Here is a 26,174-nt window from a genome sequence, read left to right as displayed (position 1 = left end):
CCCAGAGGAGGCCGGGAGTCCAGKTTTCGCCGATGCTTTATGACGCCGGATGGCAGTTTGCAAGGCAAAACGTTAAACCACGCAGGAGCCGAGAGACCTTTTTTTCCTTCCCCAAAGTGCTGGCAGGGTTCTACCCTGCGGCCCCATGCGCGGGCCAGGATGGAGCGGCCATCCCGGGATCCAGGGAGGATCGGATCTGGCACCGGCCTCCCCACTCACTCCAGCGGGTCCTGCAGCCGCCCCGGCTCCGCTTTGCATACGCTATTGCACAGAAAAGGGAAAACAGCTGAGCTGTTCAGAGCCGCCTGGGAGCTTTCGGCGTAGAGCTCCTCTTCAGATTCATGCCTTCAAAATCTCCATCAATTAGTATAATATTTTGGAGAGAGCCAGAAAAAATGGAAGTGCTGGCGCCTCGGTGGGAGGCCTCTTCCCAATTTGTGGGCTGATTAATAACGAGGAGAGAGCGCCCGGACTGCACTACTCGCTCAACGGTTCTCCTGTTAGCTGCTCTTTTTGAGCAGAATAGGTTAAAAATGAGCATTTTCTTGAATGAGGAAGGGATGAATAATATCTCGGAGGCACAGTGATTTATGAGGACTGAATAATGGTTAAGGGCAGGTTCTTAAAAATATCTTAATGTGTCTGATGAAGAGGCAAGCAGCAAGGTCAGCCTCGCACCCAGGGCCGCGCCGGCACTGCTCATTAGCACCCGGCCCTGCGACGACTTGCACAGCTTCACACTGGCCTTTTTGTTTTGGGTTTTTTTTTTTAACCCTGCCTTTTCCTAAATCCCTTCTGCTTTTAGCTCTCTGCGTCCGGTCAGCTGCCGACACCTCGGACCCCAAGGGCTGCGCTGCTCCTGCCGCCCCGGCAGCTCTCTGTTGCGCACRTTTGGTGTCATTACCTATATCTGCCCTGAAACACTGACCCTCTGCTTTGCTTTTATAGGTTTTCAACCAGTTAAAGTAGAAGCTTGCAAGGAACTAATGAAGGATTGTGCCACAACGTATCTTATTTAGCCAATATGTTCTTCGCTCACGCCAGGAACCGTCTCCTGCACGGCACCACCGCCACATGGAAAAACGCCCGGGCACTGCAGAGCCGATGAAGCTTCTCCTAGCCTGATCCCAGCCACGCTGAAATTAGGCAGATTACAACTGAAGAACGATGTTCTCCCTGGTCCCTCTCCTGCAGCCGGTGATCGACTCCACTGCAAGCTGCAACGCTGCCTGGTGACTGAGGACAGCTGCAAAACATCTCTTCTGCGTGCATTTTCCAGCCTCCTTTTCGCASCCTTGTGAATTCAGGCATTTGGTCTCTTTAGTAGAAATACCCTCCTCCTACTGTCAAAGTGCACTTCACAACAGAAAAAGAAAGAAATCACCCAGAGATGTTCTGCAATGTCTTCAGCACCGCTGGCGCTGGCGAGCTGCAGCTTGGCCCCCGGCACCGCGCGCAGCCGACGGGGCATCCCCCAGCCAGCGGGCTGCTCCGCTTTGCCGTGGAGGGTGGCACCAAGCTGGGATTTAGAAAGACAAGGCAGAAGATAGTATTTGGGACTTGGCATGGATGTTAGCAACTTTCACAGCAGTTACGGATGTCATATTCCTAAAAAAAGAAAAAAAAACAACGGAGAGAAGGGGAAATCACATACCTCCCCCTCCAGGTGCTAGGCACGGTTTGGCAGCTGCTGCTGCAAGCTCTTCACCTTTCTCTCTTACCAAGCTCAGCAAGACACAAGGGTGCTTTTGGAGCCACTATTTTGAGTGTCTCTCAAGCGTCATGCCTGTCTGAAGAGGTGTGCTTTTAGAAAGACAGAAATAGAGCTGGATTCCTTTAAAACGGCCTCTGATATTCTTTTTGGACAAGYAGGAGAAAGACATATTTTGCTCCATAAACAACTCTTTTATTTTTCCTCCAGTTTCTACTGCCTATCACCCTTGAGCTACTAAAAGTCCTTCAGGCTTCTCCGCACAAAAGGAACTTCCCTTAAAACTGAACCTCGGCAGGCCGAGGGCTTCYGCCCCTGCGCAGAAGGCAACCGCGGCCGCGCTAGCAAGAGCGGGCTGTTCTCCTGTTAGAAAACCCCTGCTCTGCTCGCTCAAGTGAGCACGCTCTTGATCTTCCGGAAGAGAGCTGTTGCCCGAATTGCCTCAGTTTGGCAGAAAACTCGCTGGTGCAGTTTATACACTGTGCTTGCTGCAGAAGCAGCCTGGATGGTAGGCAACCGTTTCTGGTGAAATCAGAGATGTTAAGAAGGATAAGTTCTATCATTGGTTGTTTTTCAGCGTTGAAGAGATGCATCCCTGCCGTTGCGGGATATTGCTGAGAGAAGGGCAAGCTGAGGTATGTACCTTGAAAACGAGAAGAAGGACATGCAAAAGAAGCCAAGGTCGATCATCTCGTTTCCTGTTCGGCACAAGAGGCGCCACCAAAGCCCTAACGCTGGGGCGGTGCCGTCGTCCAGCGCCGGGACGCTGCCAGGGGCCGTGGGGGTCTGCCACCGCGCGGCGCTCGCCGCCTCCTGGCTTCGGTGGCGCCCGGGAGTCTCACCGAACAAAATGAGTTTCTGAAAAATATAAACCCTACAAAGCAACCTGCAGCAAATCCAGTAGCACGACTTAGGCTGTGTTTTCTAGATCTGAGATAGTGTGTTTCATGTTTGTACAGCACCTAACACACTGGCTGCTTAGGACTGAAAATAAAGGAATAAAGTAATCAATCAGGTCCATCAGTTTTGATGGCCACTGGTCTTCTATTGCCTAATGCCAAAAGCTTTTTCTTATTAAAATGTCTGACTCTCTGCAGTTGAAAATGGTGAAATATTTTGAAAAACTTTAATCTGAATGAAAACCATCTTTAAAACCTTAACCAGACATCTCCACAGTTTTTGTGGCTCCTTAAAATTCAGAGGTTGAATTGCAACCTGGACTTAATGAAAATCCCGTGCAGGAACAGGTGCCAAAGCGCAGGAGCAAGCACAAACTGAATTTTCCTTATGAACCTTACTGGATTACTGGCGTAGCATACGGTAAATCAGGCTGGGGCTCTCAATTCCCCCCGCGTGTGCTGCGTGCTGCAGGTGCTGTCCGGGAGGGGTGCGAGGCTCCGTGGGAGTCTGGCTGCTCCGGGGCCGAAGCACAAGCCGCCCCTCCTGGGAGCGGGGACGGCTCCCCCAAACCCAGCGCTTTTTGCTTTGCTTTTTTAAGCCGTTYGGAGCTGTGGTGCAAAACCTTTAGGACCAGGCGCTGGAAGCGCACGCGGCAGGCAGGTTGGCCGGCCGGCAGCACCGCCGGGGCCACAGGCTCGGCCCCCCGGCACCTCCCTGTTCTCACCTAGCAATCCTTGTGTTCCGTTTTCTTTTGACGGAGCAGACTAACTGGAGGAAACACATACCACGCAGTCGTGAATTTCCTGACAGCAGGCCTAAGAGCTCATCTGGAGAGTATGAAGAAGGACCAAACTTAAAAAAAAAATAGCTTGTAATTGCTAATAAGCCTAGGTAAAGCTGCCGAGATAACCGCTCGGCTTGGCCTAAGCAAGCGGCAGATCCTGCACTCTCTCCGGCTGACAGTTTTCAGCGCTAGTGGGAGAGAGCGCTGGCACTTGCAGCGAAACGCCCATGTTGCACAGCGATTCTAGGTGCAGCTGGCTGGYGAGAAACCGAAATCTCCATTTGGTGAGAAATTCAGATACTGAAAAGACAAGACAAGAAGTGTTGCCGGGAACGAGATGGGTAGCCTGGAAGGACGCCAGCGTTTTTTTCTACTCAAAATTTAACAGTCTTTTATCTGAATTTCTTTAAAACTGACATGTTCGTGGAGACTGCACATCGGCGCTTTCTGACAAGCTCCCTCTCGCGCCGCCTCCCCTCCCCGCGCAGCCCAGCCGGCCGGATGCTTTCCAGCCAGCGGTAGCTGCAGGCGCTTTCATATGCTGCAGAGACTCGGGATCCTCCCTGAACCACGCAGTTATGTCAACATTTTGAAGCGCTGCACATGGCTACGCATCTCAGCCAGACGGAGATATGCAGATATACTCCTGCAAGAATTATTTTAGTCAGCCAATTCTGGCCAATAAGACCTTCACATAAGACATAGCCTTATGTGATAAATAAAAACAAATACTGCTCTCTTTTTGCTAATGAATCATATTTTGGAATCTCCCGCTTGTCTCCTCCTCAGCCATAACATGTCCCTAGATGCAAATTCTTTTAGAGTAGCTTTACCATGTCTTGTACTGTCAATGTTGCAAATTGGAAGGTTTATACTGCGCATTTTTCCTTCTGTTTTAATGCTACTGACGGACAGGAGATTGGCACTGTTGCACGTATACACTATATGCTGCGCTGCCGCGAGAATAAAATAATATAGTGCTCTGGCACATGTCAGAGTAACCTTAATGGAGTCACTGAGTCACTGGAGTTGCCGAGTTCAGTGCTACATATGCAAACACCTGATTCCCAGCATAGTCCTAAATTACATCTGCAGATGAAGAATAGAATTCAAATATATGGATCACTACCCCCAAACTGCCTTGGGAAAAGACATTTCTGGCCCATGTGTCTCTGAGCTTTCCCAGGGAATTAATCACTGCTTGAGGTAAGGAGATCCAGGTGCCCTAGTAACGTTTCCACGCTTATTCCCCACCGGCTGCACCGAGTCCATGAACGCCGGTGAGATGGGGGACGTCCCTCGGAAGGAGACGGAGATGGTGATGCCTTTTATCCATACTAATATTCAACAAACAGACCCTGAAACAATAAACAGTACCCGTGCTCAGGACCTTTGGAAGCTGCGTCAACCGCGGGAGCGGAGCCCTGCGCTCCCGACGAGCTTCACCTCCGTTTCGGAGTCGTGCTGACGCCACCACCCGGGCTGCCAGCTCCCCTTCCACATCCTGAGGGATCGCTCCAGTGGCCGGGATCGCCTTTGGAGGCTGGGATCGCCTCGGAGGCCGGGATCCCTCAGGGCTGGGAGGAGGCGCGGGCAGCCACCACCCAGCCCGGCCAGGACCCACGTATCAGCGCCAGGAAAGCGGGACGGCAGAAGGGGCCAACGCAGCAGTGAGCAGGCTGACGACCCCGTCTGCCTTTCACATCCGCTACCCTTTTCATGCAACGCAAAGATTATTTCCAAAATGCCTGCTGCACTGCTTCCCTGGCATTTCTCAAGAGCGCTGCTTTGTTAAAACGTGGTATTTCAGAGTTAAAAGTTGCCAGGCCAAAAATAGCAATGACTTTCAAACAAAATTGCAAAAACTGTATCTAGTTCTGCCGTTTTCCAACATCTCCAAATTCAAGTTTCAACAACACTAAGATATGCTGAAGTGTTTCCTTTCTTCCGGACAAAGTTAGAGACCTACGTGCTTGCAGGAAGACACGCGGCTCTGGCTTAAGCCAGCACCGGTTTACAYAGCTCTGGGGAGAAGTCCCCATCCCCATCCCCGTCCCAGAGGCACCTCAATTCCTGCAGCGCCTCCGTGCCGCCCCGGAGCAGTACGATCCTCACAGGTATGCCCAGTTCAAGCCAGCAAACAGATCAGTGTACCAGGTCCTGAAAGACTCCGCATTCYCATTTCTGTGCGAAACCCTGGCTTTCAGGTGTGGGCTAAGCAAAACGGTGAGGGCCAGAACAGCTTCTTCACTTAAATGGGCTTCTCAGATTTGTAGAAAAACTCATTAATATTGAAATCCCCCCATRAGAGTCAATATAACATCAGAAAAAATATTCTTGCATTTTACATACTGGTTTAGAGAGTAGGAAATGAATGGACTAAAAATGACCTATTTCTAATCCTGTTTTTCAGCTGATAGAGTAGCTTTTTTGATATTAAGTGATGCATTTATTCAGCAAGCAGTGAATAATATATTTATGATTTACTGGGTTCAAACAGTCTTCTGAAATGATGCAGTCTTCCAATATTACAGAATGTCACCGAGTTCACACTGTGAGTTACTTGAAACATGCATTTTCCTTCAACGGAAGCATTTAGCTAATTCCAGCTCTTAGTCTGAGAACGCCGCTTTCCCCGAATGATTTAGGAGCATTTCCGAAACGCGCGGGCGCCCATCCATAAGCGCAGCTGAGCACGTCTCCCCGCGGCTGGCCTGCCCGCAGCGGTGCCCGCGGACGAATCTCAGAGCCGAGAACCCCCCGAGTATTCGGGAGGTGCGAGGGAAATCCCGCGCTTCCCCCCAAAGCCATCCCATATATATATATATATATGTTTATATACCCGGGAACACCCGGGTATATAAACCTGGCTTTCAGGTACCGTACTGGTCTTCCATTAGTTAGAAATGTTTTTATGTGATTCGCAGGTCGCTGTTTGGAGGAGACAAAGCTCGACTTAATGCATTAAGTGGGGAGTTGCGTTCAGGCTCCCGGCCTTCGCTTCAAAGCAACTATTTAGTATACTTTTGTACTGCAAGGAATTTTTTTTTAACCAAAATGTCTTTGATAGGTAATCACTGAAAGGCATTTTGGGGATGTTGTCACTACAGTACTTTTGGCTTACAAATATGTAGGAAGTGTTTTAAAACTACTGTAATAAAATTTTACACATATACCTTATATGTAATTTTTAACAATACAAGCTCCAAGTAGCTATTAGCATGATTATACCGTATATGAGAAGGAAAATTGGTGAGATGAAGGCTCTTTTCTGCGCAGCACTTCCAGCGCTGACAGTTTGCACAGGGTGAGAACATTAAAGACGCCGAACCTCATCACGGCTCCGCACCTCGCTGCGCAGGCAGGAGTTGTTAATGTTACTCCCTGGCTAAGTAGTGCCTAAGTATAAAYGAGGAGATGAATGCATGGATAAGAAAAGCAAACTGTAAGAGTCGGATGCAGTGCAGATTCCAGATTTAAGCATCTTAAGATGCCAGTGAGATTCTTCTTTTACATTCCTCCTTCCACATACATGCAAAAATACATACGCATATGCACGCACACCCTAATAACAAAGAAAACTAATTTTCAAAGAAGTTTTGCGACTAGGACGGTTCCTCTGCATTCGGAACCGGACTCAGGTCTCAGCAGCAGGGGCTGCAGGACCTTCAGGAGGACGATCAAGCAGATCCTTCGCTTTCTGCACTTCCTAGCCTTGGCTTTAGGAAAGATCCCTGAAAATTCTCACGATGACAATGTTAAATATTGTGTCAGCTATTTATCCCCATTTATGGGAGATCCGTGGCCTGCAATTCTCCCTCACCTGCGTACAGTTAAATTTTGGCTTCACTTTGGATTTTTTTAAAAATAATTTTTTGCTTGGTATCAGAATACGGGAGAAGGATCCATCTCCTTCTAGCAGCAAAACCGTCTCCAGGAAAAAAATCCGTTGAAATTACAAAGACACTCTGCAGGAGGACTGGGATCTTCCAGYGCAAGAACGAAGACCAACGCCCGGCCTCGCTGCCAGCGGCAGAGCAGGCGCTGCCGCTCCGCTCCATGTGTCTCAGGGTGGAGGAGGCGCTCCGGAGCGATCCCCCTCCGCCCCGCGGCCCCGGGCCCGCGCGAGCCGGCCGAGGGGGAGCAGAGCGGGCGTCGGGCAGGGGGGCGCGAGGCAACGCCCACGGACGACCCGTCCCCGCTCCGGCGGGATGCCCCAGCGGTGCCGCTCGCCCCAGCGCCGGCCGCGGTGCTTCGGGAGGCGCGAGGGAAATCCCGCGCTTCCCCCCAAAGCTGCCCAGCGAACCCCGGATCCAGGGGTTACGCGAGGAACTCRCCTTTCGGGCTCCTTGGGAAAGTTTAGAAGCTGTTCAGGAATTTCACCATGTGAATCTGGGGACTTCTCCATAAGGAGAAGATTGCCGGAGACAGGACACCGCTMTCCTCCCCTGTTCTATGGCGAATAAAGTTGTTAACTTGGGAATTGCTCCAGAAAAATAATTTCAYGGTCTCTTCCAAAGCTGCCAGGCCTGTCTGGCACCGGCGCGAGCGTGACGGAGACGGGCAGAGCTTGGCCACACCGAGGCTGGGGGACTTAAACGTGATTCTGGAGATCTGGTCTGACCAGGCCAGGTGGGTTTTGGCAATTAAACCCGGGAGCGTGCGGGCCGAGCCGGGCCGGGCTCCTGGCTCCCGGAGCCGTGGGGCTGGGGAGCTGGCGTCAGCCCCCCTCGCCACCCCAAACAAATTGGAACGGTGGTAAACGACAAAAAAAGCATCTTTTGCTTTAATAATGGATTTATACTGCCTCTTTCTTGTGTTTTTTTTTTAAAAAGCGCAATTAAGGGGAACTCTTCCAAACACTGCGCTCTGCTGTCTGCCTAGACCGCCGTATACTCAGATAATCACATGATAAAAATTCTTCTTAGATATACTGTTTAAATATATTCCAGCACATATTTCTAGTTTAACAAGAGATCACAAACAAGYTCACAAAAGCAGCTCTAGTTCAAGCAATGATTCTATCAAAAACGACAATACTGAACGGCATATTTGTGGTGATGTAGGATCTCAATTTTTTTTCTCAAATAACCCTCTTTGAGGTTTWTTTTTTTTTCTTCATGCTTTTAGCCTTTTTCTATCTTTTAAAAGTTACTGCATATACTGCAGATTCAAATATTTTTCTGTGATCCCACAGAAATCTCTCTGACTCAGTTTACTGTACACCTACTAAATTCCTGTCCTCCTTCCTGGGGTTTTCCGGTTATATTTGTCCAAATAAATCCTCAGAGATTTCCAAAAACGATACCTTTTCCTTCATATATAAGAACCTGCCACCTACTTATTCAGTGCAGTCCCGGGGCCACTTTTATATTCAACACGACTCATTAAATGAAGATGCAAAGATGTATTACGCCAGTTAACCAGTTGTCGTTGACACACTGTTCAAACAGGATCTTTCTTTACATTTCACGTTGGCATATCCATGACATTTGTTTTCACTGTAGCTATACCAATATTATTTAAAACACTGAAATGTTTTGTTCTTCTGCCTTTTAGCAGGATACGCCGCTGTTGTAGCAGAGGTGACTAGACGTTTGCCAGACGTGTCTGTAATTCCAGCACACCACGCTGGTGGGAAGTCAGGCATGGATGAAGCTCGGGGAACACGAGAAAGCCGCTACAACAGCAGGTATATAATAATCGGAAAGGAGCAGCTACGTTTTATGATTAAACCAGCTCTTCAGGGCGTTCTTCAGCCCTCTGGGGTTTTGGTTCCCACGAGCACGGGACCCTCTCTGAGGATCGAGGAGCGCCCGGAGGAGACGGCTTCGGGCAGCGGGGTCGCGGGCCCGGGGGGCTCGAGCCACCCGAGGTTACGCCGCCTCGTCCAGGCAGGAAGAACGCTCGCTGTCCAGGAACTGCCCTTGCTCCCGAAAGCGGAGCGGAGCCCGGCTCGGTCAGCGCACGAGAGCAGGGCCGGCTTCCGGGCGAGTCCGCGCAGCCAGGGCAAAGCGCGCGACGGCACGGCTGCTGCGCTCTCCACCGCCCAAAGCCCAGCATCGCGCCAGCGCCGCTGCTTCTCACCGCGCTGTTCTGAGTAACGGCACTGCCAGCCCGTTTTCCTGGCTCTGGCAGCGGAATSAAAGCGAACGCGACGAAGAATTCCTTTAAAGAAGCAATTAAGGGCGTCTCGCTCCGAACGAAACCAGGCGCCGCGGCGGCTTGGCGGCAGCAGCCGGGACCCCGGGCGCCCGCGCGGCCGGGACCCCGCTCCGGCACTCGGGGAGCTCCGTAATTGCCCCTGCAGCGCCGCAGCTCCGCAGCAGTATCCATGGGATTATCCAGATATTTACCAGACTAAAATTAGAAAGGCAGACAGCGCATCGCAGCGTTATTTAATTAGGCAAGTCAAACAGAGCATTTTAACGGCGTTGCCGCTGTTGACACCGGCGCTGCTTTCCGCGAGAGAGGGCTGCTACTCACTGCAAAATTTTCATCCAGTTTGAGGGGTTTTTAACCTCTTCCTGCTGTGGAACAGATGTTGTTTATATTTTTTATCTGCAAAGTGACCTGAAAATCCTTTCCCCAGTCATTTAAAGCTGGATTATCGCAGTTTCATATCTGTTACAACTTTAGCTTCTTCTAAAGTTTTCTTTGCTGTGTTCAAAGCCTTTCCTATTCTAGTTTCATACTGTACTTCAGAAAAACACCTGTTTCATATCTCTATTTAACCACAGTGCTGTCAGAATTAAGACAGGGATATTTAGGCTAGGGCTACAATTTCCATTCCCCCACCTCCACCCTGTTCCCCAGCGGTTTAAAAAGGACATATAATTTTGCTTATTCATAGGAAATTTCAGCTAATAGCAAGAATTCCACCGAACACATCTGGAAACACATATTTCAGCATCCGCTTTGGCAGCAGAGAAAAGGCTGCGCAGCTCGCGGTAGCGCTTGTCCAGGGAGGCTTTGCAAAATGGTGCTGGAGCCCATCCGACCCTGGCCGTGCCCTGCAAACCCTTCCCAGAGCATCCCTTAACCCGCGCCGGGGACGGCATCGGACCGCAACAATTATTTAACCAATTACAAAAAAAAAACCCAAACCAAAAACAAGTGCTACACTACACATGGAGAGACCGAGCTTTCATGTCACTAGCCTGCACGTGACTCTCCTACCAGGCAGCATCCATGACCCTCTTTTTCTTCCCGGCTGCTTTAGCTATAAAAAGAATTTCTTAATTTATTTGCAACTGCTTGGTAGTCTATAGCAACTGTGAAAAATCACAGGGGAAGGCAACTTGGTTACTAACAACGGGAAGGGACGGGAAGGGCAGGGAAGGGCAGGGAAGGGCAGGGGTAACGCGGAGGAGCTGTGCTGTCGGCGGGCGCCTGTCCAGCGGGGGCACCGGGAAGGGGCTCTCGAAGCCCCTCGTTCGGGGCACGGGGGATTTACACGTCTCCCTTCCTGCTGCCAGGAGGCCCGTTACGGCTGGGTGAAGCCTGCTCCCGGGGTCCTTCCCGTGCCCCCTCCGCCAGCTGCGTCGCTGGCTGGGGAAGGCATTGCCTCGCTCCCTACGGCTTGGGCATCTTTTCACCCTTCCCACGCAGGGAGAAACGTGTGCTCCACGCGCAAGCTTTGCCAGCAGCAGCTCTGCCCTCTCCGTCCCCCCGAGGCTCCTGGCAATTCCTGCCAGGGGGATCTCCTCCAGGGAGCAGCCCCGAGCGCAGGGACACCAGTGCCGGCTCGGTGCCGGGAGCGATTTCCCAGGAAGGGGAGCTGGTTGCGCCGCCGTGGGGGAGAGCGGCCAGGAGGGCGTGCGGGGCAGCCTGTGCACTCGGGCTGAGCTGCAGCACCTCACCGCCGTGGCTCGCCCTGCGCCGCTGCATCACCCGGCATTGCTGTGTTGCCCTGCACTGCTGCATCACCCTGCGCCGCTGCATCACTCTGCACTGCTGCATTGCCCTGTGCCGCTGCATCGCCCTGCGCCGCTGCATCGCCCTGTGTTGCTGCATCACCCTGCACTGCTGCATCGCCCTGCACTGCTGCATCGCCCTGTGCCGCTGCATCGCCCTGTGCCGCTGCATYGCCCTGTGTCGCTGCCTCGCTCTGTGCCACCGCATCGCCCTGCACTGCTGCATTGTCCTGCACCGCTGCATCGCCCTGCACCGCTGCATCACCCCGCACGCACCCACCGCACAGGCCTGGGCACCGAATGGGCGAGGGAAACCAGCAACGAGAGTTTCACAGAAGGGGAAATTTAAGAACAAAGCAAAACATAAAGCCTCGAGGAAAGACAGACAAACAAATGCACACAGACAGGAAAGACGCAGCCGGGCACCCCACAAGCAGTCCTGCCCGTTATCAGCCCAACCCACGGATACGGCAGTGCAGGAGTCACGATTCCTCGAGAAAAGTACCCAGACATACTTTGCAAAGGTATGCGGATACTGACCTGGGCTCGAGGCTGGGCTAGAGGTAGTAGGCTCAATAATTTCTACAAAAAAGGGAAAAGGAAAAAAAAAGAGAACATTTGGGAGTTAATCACAGGGAAGACAAGTACAGCACGAGACAGCAAACAGGCATGCAACGCGGGCGGGCGGGCGAGTGGCCCGTGCGCGCTCCTCCCGCAAACCCGGCTGCCCGGGGACGGGCTTTTTGGCTCACGTCACCCACGGTAACTTCTCACGGTGAACACGAGTCGAGGTAACAGCTTGGAACCGGGCAAGCTCGGCTAAACAATAGTTTTGTGTTTTCGTAAACTTTTCAAAATGTGCGTCTTTTTAGTTATTGAACCCTTTCCTGGAGAAAACATTTATCAAAACCACCAAAACACATTTTGAGGATATTTACTTCACCTGGGGCAGCACAAACAACAGAAAAGAGTTCACAGAAGACAAGAACTCCCCAGCATTCAGTATAATGAAATAACCACCTATGGYTTTTTATTGTAACTCGACTTAAATTCATTATTCTGTGTCTTTTTATTAGCTTTGAAAGTGCTATGGAAAATTAAAATACCAGTCCCAATCAATCTTGCACAGAGGCAAGCTGCCATTTCGGTGTAGCAATTCAATACTCTTAATAAAAAAGATTTAACAAAATTACCAAGCTCAAAAGATCATTGACCATATCCTGACTATAACAAGAAACTAATGAAAAAAAATGCAAGCTAGTTGACAACGACGGATGTGCAGGTAATAGCAAAACATCTGAACGCTCTCCACCCGTGGCCAGTTTGGTATTTTTTTTCCCCTGCAGTTATTTTTCAGGTTAATATGATGCAAAAATGATTCTAAGTGAAATAACAGAAAGTTAGAAAGTTTCTTTAAGCACTGATGCAATAAACCCCAAATTTACGACACTGAGAATTCTAATATAAATGAAATGTTTCAGCTCTCAAAAACGTATTTGACGTCTTGATAAATCCATCAGTGATGGATTAAGATAAATCCGTCACTGCTGAATTAAGATGCCACTGTAAAGATTAGACCCTGTTTGAACTCTGTGACTCCCACTTTACGATTCGTATCCAAGCTGGAATCCGTGCGGAGCCGGCGGCGTTTGGGGCAGTCGTTGCTGCCGCCGCTGCCGTGCTGGTCCAGCTCTGGGAAGGGCCCGGCATCCCGGCACCTTGCCCAGGACGTGGCTCCACGGGGCTCCCGTCCCGTCCCGTCCCCATCCCGTTCCGGTCCCGTCCCGGTCCGGGGGGATTGCCCGGGGCAGACCGCAAAGGAAAGGGGAAATTCGGTCGGGTGAGGTTTTTCCAGCTGTCTGGGAAAAACAAAGTGCTTCATAAAACGAGCTTGCGCTCTCGCACAGAGAAAACCTGATTTTAGCAGCAGCAGAAGAAATTCTCTTAAAACGAGACACTCGGAGCAGAGTACGATCAACGGCATTTCCCAATTTTCGTATTTTAATGACTGTTTTGTAGCTTTGACAATCATTTGAATTAGCGGTCTTCAGTTTCCTCCAAGCCGTTGTGTCCCTCACGCACAACTGCCAGCTCTGCCCCAAAAGCGCGGTGCCGGCACCGGGGACTTTCGGGCTCCCCTCCAACGGCAGGACGCCGCTCCTGGGAGCCGAGGCGTCAGGCCTTCCCGTCGCCATGGTTACCCCCAAGGCACAGGCTCCTTCTATAGCTGCAGGTTAATAACAACGCTCTTCGCAACCATCGGGTGAAATAGCACGGCTCGATGACTTTAATTTTTCATTAAAAAGCAAAATACTATTCTTAAGCAGATAGCAGCAGGAATTTCCCTAGCACAGTGCCTTTTTTGCAAACATGGGGTATAAACGTAATTCTAGGTACTTCAGGTGGTGCTTCATGAAACCACAGAAACACTGAGGCTGGAAGGAAAACCAGCAATATCAGGTATTAATCTCTCAAAAATCTCATTGCTTTCATATATTATTAGATCAAAGATTTGGGGAAACGGAATATTTTATCTAGTTCCAAGTACTAAAACTCTTTGGAAATGTTTATTCATGAAATTGTCCGGGTCTATAGAGAGGAAACAAAAACATCTGGTTTCCCTACAAGCGCGCTGGGCTGGTGCGTTGAAATTAAAACACGCCGCTGGCCGCGCGGCGACAGCAGGGCAGGAGCGGGGGGGCAGCACTGCGGCGGCGTTTCGTTGGCCCTGCCCGGCGGCACGGGGAGCGCGCGAGCTCTCCCGGGAAGCCGTGGATAAAACATGGAAGCAGCAGGGATGCACCCGGAGGAGACGGCATTCCGGGCATCGCTGCGGCTTCGCTGGGGGCTCTGCCCCGAGGACGCTTCGCGGACCTGTCGCAGGGACGCTGCCCTGCCAGGGAAGAGGGGATATCCCATGGACATGCGGCGTTCGGGAAGGCAAGGGAAACGGCGCCCCGTCTCCCGGCCGAACCCGATGTGGATTTGTGCTCGGGACCAGGGCCGGGCGGTTTCGACGCCTGGCTCGGACGCTGCAGCGACAGACGGGCGGTCGCTGCTTGCAGCCCTGCACCGGCACCCGAACGCCCTCCCGGAGTCGCGACTCCTCCGCCCTTCGCTGCGCTTCCCTGTCCGCCCCGCGCATCCGTCTGCAGCCGGGGAGGGAGCGGAGCAGCTGCCGCACGCACGGCTCGGAGCAGCGAGGAGCAGCCCTCGCTCCCGCTCCCCATGGCTCCAGCACGGACAACGCGCCCGACTCCCGGGCACGCCGAGCTCCCGTCTGAGGGGACGCCAAATCAAGGCCTTTGAAAAACCCCGCTTCCTACCAAATTTCCGCGCCGCTCGCGATGCGGGGCCGGTGCGAGACACGGGTCTCCCCGGGAACGAGCAGCGGCTCYGGGGCCGGAGGAAGCCCCGGTGCCCCCAGCGCTCTTCTGAAGGGAAAACTTAAATGCAGTCGCCTTCTGCTCACCAKTGGCAGCAACACAAAATGCAAGGGGAAACCTAGTTTTTCATCAAAAAGAGGGCCTATTTTATTACCCTGTAGCTGGCCCAAAATGAAATTGTTCTGGTGCAATTGATATTATTAGCAGGATTTTACCAATTTTTTTAAATATTCCTTATTATCACTAAAGCTCTCATATGTGATACTCAGATCCTATATTTCAGCATAAAAAGCAATGCTTTACAAGTCTGAGATATAATTTAATTCTTTGCATTCCTCTCTATTCCRGTGGCTGAAAACCTCACCCATTTTACAAAATCTAGCATGAAGAGAAACTACCAAATATTTTAATGATTTCTGGAGCCCTCAACATTTTAAGACCATTCTTAAGACCATTAAGACCAACCAAATATTAACATATGAACTAATTAAAAAGACTCTCATAACTATTTTCATTTATGACCTTTGGTAATTAACGAGGGTAATTCAATCTAATCTCCTCCAGTCTGTATCAGCTATGCTAAAGATTAATGATTTATTTTGAAATAAAGCTCTTTAAGCCTATGTAAGCCAAAGACTATTTGACTGCAGTGGTAAATGGAAAAACATGCTTAATACTAAACCTTTTGGATGAAAAGTGCAAGTGTATTGGGATTGAGAGATGACCTTAATTTTTTCCGTATCTTTTACTCACCATTAATAACTTGCAATTACAATCTGAGCTCTTTTAAAGATTTGAGTTATTACACCTTAATTGCCCCATGATTTTATTTAAATGGTTTGATCTTTTATTGCAGGATGACAAGTTTACGGTCCCATCGCTGGTCTCTCTTTGCACTAGTATTTATGACAGAAGCTCTAAAAAAACCAAGGGTGAGAAAAGCAAAGCGTGCACAGATTTCACGGAAGGAAAACCCGTGCTTTGCTCCTGCGTGCTGCCCGTGGCACGGCTCCTCCGTGCGCGCGCGGAGTGGGACGCTGCCGTCGCTGCGCGGCTTCGGGCGGCCGTYGCAAGGGAACGGTTTCCCCGCGGACGTGTTGCTCCCCTTCCCCCCCGCAGACCCATCGCAAGCCCCGGACGCGACGTGAGCGGTGAGCGTGACCCCAGCCGCGGAGACCCGGCCGCGGAGACCCGGCGCGCGAGAAGAGGCCGCGGAGAGCTTCCTTTGCTGCTTTCCTTTTTACCTTCTTAGTTTTTTGGGTGCAACTTGGCGGGCACCAAAACCTCCCGCAGCCCGTGGGCAGGAGCTCCCGGGCAAGGCTGGAAGGGAGGCAGGGAGGGCGAGGAGCCGCAGCAGCCAGCGCGGGACGGGTCCGGAGCAGCGGCGGACACCAGGAGCACCTGCTGCCTCCGAACGGCCGTGCCAGCCTGCTCCCGAACGGCGCGGGACGAACCTCTAACACTAGCAGCGGTTACTCACGGTTTGCAGCTGTTAATCAAAACAAAGTGAAGGCGGCGGAGGGAAGAGCGACCCAAGCGCTTGCTGACCACCTTAAAACGGGCAGCAGAGCCAAGGGCTTGCGGCAGGGCCGACGGCACCGAGGGGCCGGGGGCTCCCGCAGGCGCCGTGCCCCKGCGCAGGCGGCACCTCGTGCGGCCCGTGCAGCCGGCGGCGAGCCGAACCCTCGCCCGCCAAGGGCTGTGCCAGGACGGACGAGGCGCAGACACCGCCGGCGGGTTCTGCTCCGCGCGGACCGCGGGGCGCTGCCGGCTGCCAGCGGCCCCCGTGGGGGCAGAGGCGCCGAGGGACTGCGGCAGCGCCCGCATCCAGCCGGAGGAACCGGCTCCGGCTTGCGAAACACAGCAACAGCTTCACTACTGAGAAAACCCCCAAACAGTACTTTTTGCAGTCTGCAAAAACGCACCGATGGAGCACGTTTGATGTGAAATCGAAAAGCGTTTCAGCGCTGCACATCCAGGTACAAGAGACTGTTGAGTCGTTTCAAAAAGAAGAGATAATAAAAGGCACAACCAATTTGCAGATGTCTGCTGAGAACCTATATTTATGAAGCCTTGCGCACTGTTTACAGCTTTTTTCCTATAACTTGTATCAGAACAAGCACTTTTGAGGATATGATTTATAAAATTCCCTTTCCTTGCATGCTTGAAACATCTCCTTTACTCCGAGAGTAACTGCAGCCAGCCACAAAGCAAACTGCCAGAAAGGAACAGAAAAAGTAGCTGGTTCAAGCATTCTTAGCTAAGGGGAAGTTTTCTGGAAAGCTTCCTGCGGTGATCTAACCTGTCCCCATGCAGTCACTTCGACTTTTATGTTGGGGTTTACTCCTCCGACCGTAAATGTAAGCATTTAGCACGGTCCCCTCCGCGCCCGTCTGCAAAACAGGGATCAGGAACAATCAGCCAGTGCGTGCCGAGCGGTAACGGAGCTTCTCGCAAAAGAAAAGGCCTTAAAATAAACTGCATGTTTTTAATTAAAATGAATGAAGGAAAAGGAATGGCTCTATTCATGGAAGAGATAAAAGGGAGTTTTAGAGGTCTGCCGAAAATAATCTATAAATGCCGAATTAACCCATTCCTAGTCCTTTGCTCAAATAAACCAAGCTTACAGATAAAGAACAGAGCTGCATAACCGCATCCCAGAATGAATAACGAACCAGAAAAGACACATGGCCTAATTTTCAGTTACATAAAATAAAATAATCTTATTTGGCTGTTCAAGTTATAGTATTATAAAGGATAAACAATATTTGTATACTAGTCCTTACTTCTTATTTGAGATTTTTCCAGAGAAAACATCTGATTTAATAATTTTTACAGCTGTTGAGACCACAACAAAATGCAGGAAAAGTGACAAAGTAGTCTGAGTTCTTTTAGTTTGGTCTTTCATTAATATGTATAAATAGGAACCTCATGAATAATGTAGATGCAAAAATCTGTTAGCATTTTTGCTGTTCAGAAACATATGATTAGCACTGCTCTGACTCCCAATAATTATATTCTTGTTCTCAGAGGTCATTCTTTGAATCTGCACAACTGTTACTATATTTCTGGATGTAAATAAGGTAAAATATACATTAGAGACGCAATACGCCTGAAATGTATGCTCCAGTACCACCTCCTTCCTGTGCTCATAATGGTGCTTTTAAACAAATGTCTTTGTCAGGTGCACGATAATGGGCAGAAAGTAGGACAGACGCAGCGAATAAAGCCCAGTCAGAAAAACGCTTGCTAATTTTCTCCCTCTTCCGAATAGGCAGAACTCCAGTAAAATGACCTGGATGCGGGGAATCTTCCCGGAATCATTTTCGTCTGCTGCACAGTCCTGAAGCCGAGYTAAATGCTTTGCCAGGTCCTGTATTTCTGCCGTTCGGCGTGTTGCTCCCGCGCAAGGCTGGAGCAGGTCATTACGCGATGCTTCAGCTCCTCTTGGAAAGACCAAAGGACATATAAAAACGTTTCTGCCTTCTGGCTGACTGCTCCTTACCTGGGCATCGAGAAGCTGTAGCCTTGCTTTTTAATGGCGCAGGGGAACGGCCGTGTGCTCTCTGTAGGAGGCACCTCTGTCGCACCACATGCCGGGACAGCCAGCCTGAGCCGCAGCAGCCGACCTCAATATTTAAGAGCTTCGACTCAACACGCCTGGCAGCGTTCTCCCTGTCTGTGCACGTTTGACCCAGGCTGTATAAAAGATCTTACTTGTGGGATAAAAACACTATAAAATACAACGCGGTTCTCTGTAACCAGCAAGAGTAGTTACATTTTCCTCATTTTTTTTCCATGGGATATCTTACCACAATAAAGTATTTATATGAGAAAGCTATTTTTTTTAGAACGGTATCAAAATGATCATTAAATTCGATTGTAGGAACTAGACTTGCTGTGTGAGAAGAGTTTAAAATCTCCGAGGGATTATCCGAGGAAACAGCACATGGCTGTCRCCTCCCATGGAAGCACATGGATGCAGCTCCCGTCCTGCGCACCCCGAGGGCGGACACAGGGCAAGGCAACAGAACGGGACAAACTACGGTTTACATGCCGCAGCACGGAAACTTCTGGTTTCGTTAGTAAGTTGCTCTGGTCGTTTCTGGAAAGAATTCAGTGCTGGGAATTGCAGTTTGCCAGCTGTCACTGCCGAGGCCRGGGCTGGGGACGTGCCGGCGGCCTGGTGCCCGCCGGCTGCGGAGGGGGCCGCCGGGAAGCCGGAGCCCGGGCCGGCGCTGGCGGCTCCCACCTGCACCTCCATCCTGCCTCTCCCCGAGGGCGAAGGCGCCGCGCTCTGCCTGCCGCTCCGGACTAAACCCGCGGAAGCCTCCGGCCGCCGGCACTGCCTGGCAGCGGGAAGGAGCGGCCGGACTCGAGGCGAGAAGCCGCGTTGCCTTGCCGTCGTTTTCACCCCTGCTTACAGCCGTCCTTACCCGGGTTAGGGCTTCCCACCGCCAGCCGCTGCCGCCTCCTGGGCGGCTGGAGCAAAACCGGGTGAGAACAGCAAAGGCTGCGGTGCGTTTCGTGAAGGTTTTGATTGCATCCTGCTAGATTTAAAATATCATAAAGCATTTTGGAGGGTCCAAACAGAAGTTTTTATGGGCACTTATTCAGCTGGGTGCTTTTATATTTGCAGCCATCAAACACTTTACGGTAATCATCRCCTTTGTTCTATCTGTGCTTACTGCTCTAAAAAGATTTTTTTTGATAACATTTTTTAAAAATAAGCACATCTGCAGATAGATCTAGGAAAAGAATGAACTTTACAGTAACACACCAAGTTAGAAGGAAAAAATGACTTAAGAATTTGTGACATTACATACACCAGTTACACAATCTGTACACGTTTTTAATATTAGACAGTTTGGGGTAGCAACTGATACCTATGGCAATTCCTTGCCTGCTTAGAGGTGGTGTTTTCAAAGCCTCAAAAGGAAGACGGAGCTCAGCACGTGCAGAAATGCCCATTACAGCACTCTAATGCAGGCAGAGTCTTACCCACCCATACAAGTATTAGAAACTGCATCATATTTTTGTGCTCTGACTAACATGAACAGCACATTGTGCTGGAGCAGAGCACAATTTCTGAAAAAATATTATTAATTTCAGGTCATACAGTGAGTAAACAGCCTACTTAAAGAGAGCCGCTGATCCAGTTGCAGCGGTACAAATTGTGGCGGATGCGAGAGCGCGTTTGTGCCCGTCCTCACCTTCCCGGCGCAGGACAYGGACCCGAACCCGGCACGTCACCATCCCGGGGAACCGCTCGCCCCGCGGGGGTACAGGGCCTGCCACAGCTAGCGGAAAGTCTCGGGAGCAGCAAGGAACCCGCTGCGGTTCGCGGTCGGTCTGCAGCGCCCGCCTCGCCGGGAGGCTGCTCCCACCCGTGCACCGCGCTCGCCCGCCCYGGCTGCGAGCAGCCCCGCTCCCGGAGCCGCGTGCCGRCGCCCGCTTCCGCACCTCCTGCAGGGCTTCCCGGGGGAAAAGYGCCCCCGGCCGCGGGTCCTTCGGAGCAGGGCACGGACACCTCGCGCCCGCGCACGGGTTGCGTTCCCGCGCTGCTGCAGCGGGCGAGATCTCGCCGGCCCTGCGGCACGGCCGCGTTCGGAGAGCCACTCCGGCCCCGCGTGCCCGCGACGGATCCCACAGCCGCCGGGAGGAACTAGGCGCTGCTCAACCGCGCTAAGGTTTGCTCTCGCTGACATAGCAATTTGTGAGTAAGTTATTTAATAATTACTGTGTAATTATAGCTCTACTGATCCCTGATGAACTCAAATCCACAGACAATGTCTATCAAATGAATCGTTACAAACCTCTATAAATTACATGGTGAAATGTGCCAACGTCATGATGAAATTCATAGACCATCTACAATTTCTGTAAATGCAAACTTAATTAAGCTGCACATCTCTATCAGGAGTTTAAGAGGAGCAAATGATAAGCTCTGACTACAAACTTCCCAAGAAAAACACATAATGAGCCACATAACGCTCCAAGGTGTTCAAAGTCAGCCTCAGGAGAAAAGGCGAGGGACGCGACAGTGAACATTAACAGGGATTGCTGAAGTCACAACCGAGCCATAAACAACTACAATTCTTTTCTTCATTTGGTACAGATGCGTGCTAGAAACAGCCGACAGGTAGTACACAAGATAAACAGTGCCTCACTAATCTATAGAACAAATAATTATGCAAGCACGCAAAGGAAGGAAATGCATTTATTGCCTGGGGAGCTATTAAACGCTGAGAGCAAAGAATAGACGTCTGTTGCAAATATCCTGCAAGAAAACAGAAAATTCCAGCACACAAATCAATGGGTTAAAATAAACAACATGTGCATCTCAAAGGACTCACTTATCCTCTTCCCCTAGGCATTTAGATTTACCAGGCTGATTAAAGGATAGCTTTTTCCTGGTAAGGATGGTGAAATATAAAATATTAAATTATGTGTTATTTAAGTATTAGTATGCTGCCACAAAACATTATGCAGAACAAGGATGACTACCTCCCAAGGTCAGAGAGCACTTCCTCTTTTGCTGCTTCTTCAAATGCAGAGTCAGCACAACTCTTTAATTTTAAATATCATACTGCAGCTTAGACTCTCATTTTGCAGATGAACTACTATTAGGATATTAAAAATATACTATTAGAATGCAGGAACTGCACATATTGGGYCTGGAAAGAGAAATAAGTTTTCTGTTAGATACAAAATCCACCTAAACCTTACTGAGATAACCCTGGCACGACCCTTCTTCCGCAGTCGCAATCCTGCGGCAATCCCTTCTCAGAGCTGAGCATGCCCGGACCAACCCTTGCTAAATCGTCCTTCCATCGCTTTCATAACAGGCACAACAAACCGGCTACTTTTTAATAGATGGGAAATTAAATAAATCTTCATCTACAAAAAGACAAACAYGAATCTTTTCTTAAATGCAGGACAATAAAAATCACCTTAAAGAAATCTAGAAATGTAGGTACCTAGAAACAGTGTCAGGTATGCTGGACCAAGCGAAGCGTTTTCATTAATGCTGACCACATAGCCCACTTGATAAGCAGGATAATAAAATGAGAACAGTACTAAATCCCTGGGTGCAATTGGGTTTTATTTAGCCTTGCAGCGAGCTGCTCATTAGGTTCCAAGCTCTCCCAGCGCCGCACTTGGCTCCTGCGACCTCGGCGTCTTTCATCCCTCGCTCTTAATGACAAGCGCTGAAAGCGCCGGGTAGACTTCCTCTGAACCTTAGGCTTAAACAAAGACAAGCAAACCGAGCTATCGAGGTGCTCGGAAATTGTAATTGCTCCCAGTGAAGAAGGCGAGAGAGCCGCAGGAACACGAGGGCGCTTTCAAAGAGAAGACCTAATCCACCCGCGTGCCGCTCGGAGGCGAGAGAAACGGGGGGCTTGCCCGGCAGCGGCCTGCAAAACGACGGAGCGGAAAGGACGTCGCCTGGAAGAGACGCACCTTCTTCTTTAACGTGCTTTGTACGGAGCAGACCTGAGTCTTTAGGCTCACTTCTCTGCAACGGGAGCCAAATCCCTTTGATAAACTCGCTAAGCTTCAATGTCAAAATTATTTAGGTTGTTCGCCCCGCTGCTCCCTACAGACACTGTTYGAGAGCCTACTTGCTCTCACGGTTAGAAATCTTCCAATTTCAGCCTGGATTTATTCATGACAAGTTCACATCCCTTCATTTTTGGACCGGTTTCATGCCATAGGCTGGACGGTTATTCTCCTCATCGTGCGGCTTTCTGCGGAGCAACCGCCCCCTCCCAGCCTGTGTTCTGCCACTGCTGTTCCTCAAACACGTACTGCAAAAACCGACTGTCTGGCCAAAGTTTCTTTAGTCGGAGAACCTTCCGTCTGAATGGTGACACTGAGATTCAGACACGATGACAAGTATCACAGGGAAACTTCTTTAATCCTTTTTCAAAAGAAATTAAGGATTAATCCTAAATTTAGAAATYGGGATTCAGGGAAAGCATTTTGCAATTTTGCAAAAAACTGCTACTTTGCTTTTAAACTTCATCCGCCTGGTCATTAATTTAAAAAAAAATACTTTAAAACAGACTTGCTTTACTTTATGTAATATATYGCTCTGATATTATCAGGAATCTAGGTTACAAAGAAAGGTAAATTAACTTGCTGAAAAAGATAAATCCAAGTAAACCCAAAACTCCGAAGGAACTGAAGTTGAAGAACAATTGGTGATGAAGGAATGTGCAGAACTATCTTTAGCCGTAAATCATAGCTTTAAAAGCATTAAAGCTTCTATTGTTCTAGATAAAACATTGTTGGATCCTTACTCCATACTCCAAAGTTAGCTTCCTCCGTGTGGCAGACATTGCCTTACAGATTTGCAACACTGGGGAAAGCTTAGCAATCGCATTAGCAAAGTGAAAGCGACTGGTATCAGACGTATATTTTATAGTCCAAATGAATAAAAGCTGTACATCACTGCTATATGGTGGTGTACCTTAGTTCACATGATGACCGGTCCAAAAATCTGAATATTTTTTACAGGCCAATGATTTATAAGAAAAGGACAGCAAGAACTCCTTATTGCAAAGTAAACTTTAGATTAGTCTTGCAAAGGCTTCACAGTAAATCATTTTAAGGTAGAGATGGCAGCTCTGTTACTTGTAATAATATGTTTGGAAAAAAGTACATTTCTGAAAAATTCATCATAGGTCTTTTCACTAAGTGTTCCAAATATTACAAGTAATACCTAAGCATCTGTTGCTAATGTTTTTCCTCTGAGGTTTAAACAAATCTTGAGAACAGCAAGCTTTTATAAATCCCTAGTTTATTATATAAAAAAAAAAAACACAGTTAAAATCTTGACACATAAAACTGGAGGTGTAATTAAGGAAAACATTGCTTGAGTTGTCTACTTTAAAGGCTTGCTGAAATCCCTTAGCATTTGGTTACTTAGGTGATTCAATACAGAGGTTAATTAGTGTTTATACTGTGGCCTCACCGAAAAAACTCTCTTGCAGTTTTAAATCTGTGAATCTATTTTTAGCTTCATTGCATGAAAATAGGAATTTCTTCTTTTCTCATCTTCTTCAGTTCACAAGCTGTTGAGCTGCTTAGGAACACGTAGCAAGCTCCAGGAAAAGGTACGCAAATTCTGCGGAGGTCTCTGTACGCGTGTCTATTTTTAATTTTAAGGAATCGTACTAGAGGACTATTTGCAAGATGGAAGCCCACAAGCTTTTCAGGTAAATATTGTTTGGATGCAGGCAACCGCTTTTGTTAAACAGCCCAGAATTCACCGGGTAGATGATCTCCCCCGTGAGGCAACCTGTGTTTGCAGCGCGGTGAAAGAGACCCCTCGGCTGTTCTGCGATGTCCATCCGCATTACGGATCCAGTTCTGGATCCGGAGCTAATTCTTTTTAAAAGCTCCATAAGCTTTGGCCTCGACAACTTTCGGCAAAAATAAGTTCTACACTTAACAGTATATTTTGTGAAGAAGTGCTTTGAGCTAAAAATTTGCCACTGATTAGTGTAATTGAAAACCCTCTTGGGCTTGTTTTATGAGAAAACTTCCTAATACACCTTTTCTAGACTAAAGAGTATTTCATTAAGTGTCTTTTTCTTTGCAAGATAAACTGTAATCATCACCTTAATCTCTTGACAGAGGAATTCTTCCATCCTTTGTTTCCCATTACGCTTTTATGAACCTTCCCCCGCTTGTTCTGCAAAATATCCGAGACCAAGTCTGCAGCGTGTATTCCAGACTGAGTTGTAAAATATATTTATACCATTACATTATAACACTTTCAGTTTTCCTCCCATTTGTTATGCAGGTTATTCTTTGGCTTTTCAATTTTTCTAAAAAGTTAATTTACTTTGACATTTTCTACTTACTCTGTAATAAAAAGAAACGTGACTTGAACAAGAGCTCTGAACGTTGGTTTTCCCAGCCCTGATCTGGTCCCGGGTAGTCACTGCATTCACTGTGAGGTTGCAAAYAAGTTCCATAAACGACCTTGAATGTTTAATCATCACAATTACTGATACCTAAAATGAAAATTTAGACGTGCTTCTAGCCATGTAAATTAAAACCTCTCTGAATTATTTGATTTCAGTAGGAACGTGTATCTAGAACTTTGCTATCTAGGGTTACAAGGACACAGTTTAAGAGCAGCGCCCCGGCCCGGGTGCTCGGGGGCTCTGGGGGGCCCTGAGGGGCCCTAGGGGGCTTTGGRGGCTCTACCCGACCCCCCCGACCCGGCAGCGCTGGGGCTCGGCGGTGGGGCGATCCGTGCAGCGACGTCCCTGCCGCCTCGGCTCCGGCCAGACCTCAGGGCGCCAGCAGACGTCTTTGCCTGACTGCAGCAGACTTCGGAGAGGCTCTTCATGAGCACGGGAATTTGAATTTTATATTTTTTTATAATATATGTATATATAACTATACAACCGCTTTGTGCAGACTGTGCAGCCCAGTGGAGACATAACACAAAAATACACAGATTTAAGTTTGATTTGTTCGGGGGGTCAGTGCTTAAGAAATGAAACAGTAAAATCTTTCCTAGGTTATAGGCTGACAGTTGAAACTGTGAACACAAGGGAAATTCCCCTGGAGAGCAGATTTTTTTCTCGAAACGACGAACTGGGTAGCCCAGCAGATGCACTGAGCTAGAACTTAGCAGAAACCTGTCACATAGCCAAATACACCAAAAGACAATTTCCCAGTCAGTACGAAACCCTGCAGAGGTCAACGATGACGCCAGACCACGAGAACAGGGGAAGTCCCAAGCAGCCTTGGGATGATTTACGCTGCCCTTAACCGCAGCCGCCGGCAGCACGGCTGCGCTCCTGGCCCACTCGCAGGGCGCGCGTCCGGCGAGACGAGCAGGGAAAGCCTGTCCCGGGAGGCTCGGAGCTCTCTGCCCGCCTCGGGCGAGAGGCGCAAGCGCACCCGCGGCCGGCTGGGAGCAGCACCGCGGGCAGCAGCGAGGCGGAGGCAGCGCTTCGGCGGCAGGGGCGGCGGGCGCTGGGGCATCCCCGCTCTCGCCGGCGCTTTGCAGAAGAAGGGGAAGCCTTGCTGCCGAGGGCGTAACGAGCGCACGTGGAAACCTTCGAGCTTCAACAGCAGTCACTTTAGGGGTGTGACTGCTGCCTAAGAGAGACAGCACAGCGTCAAGTTACCTTTGCAGAACAGTCGTGGACGGGTGTCTGTCCCAGCAGCGAGACTGCTTGACCACGCTCCGTCACCACTACTATTGGCAACAGTAGTGCAAACACACGCATTTGTCAGTATTTATCACTATGTCAAATTATTCATTTGGGACTGTTCCCTTGCTCATTCCCAGAGAGGCTCTGGCGTCCCCGGGAACAAGTACCACGCCGCAGCGGTCCCCTTCCCTGCCCCTCCCCAAGGCGCCGCTGTTCCTCGCCTTGAGAAACACCGCTCTCTTCTCCTGCCCACGGCGACGACGACAGGCAGAAACAAGCTCCGGCTGCAGC

The 26,174-nt window shown here is 49.7% G+C and overlaps 1 protein-coding gene across 2 annotated transcripts in view; it reads right to left on the bottom strand.

Moving 5' to 3' along the window:
* NEGR1 (neuronal growth regulator 1) overlaps window positions 1–26,174 on the bottom strand; it is a 304,317-nt gene that overhangs the window by 16,682 nt on the left and 261,461 nt on the right. The window contains exon 7 of one of the 2 annotated variants that reach the window (XM_026074528.1): window positions 11,852–11,893. The exons of the other annotated variant lie outside the window; for it this stretch is intronic. Within the exon in view, the coding sequence (XP_025930313.1) occupies window positions 11,852–11,893 (42 nt within the window). The remainder of the gene's footprint in view (window positions 1–11,851; window positions 11,894–26,174) is intronic. 2 annotated transcript variants of the gene reach the window in all.

The sequence above is a fragment of the Apteryx rowi genome, unplaced genomic scaffold (genome assembly GCF_003343035.1).
Source record: "Apteryx rowi isolate R43461 unplaced genomic scaffold, aptRow1 scaffold_39, whole genome shotgun sequence".
Lineage (NCBI taxonomy): Eukaryota > Metazoa > Chordata > Aves > Apterygiformes > Apterygidae > Apteryx > Apteryx rowi.
This window is presented reverse-complemented; position numbering and strand designations above follow the sequence as displayed.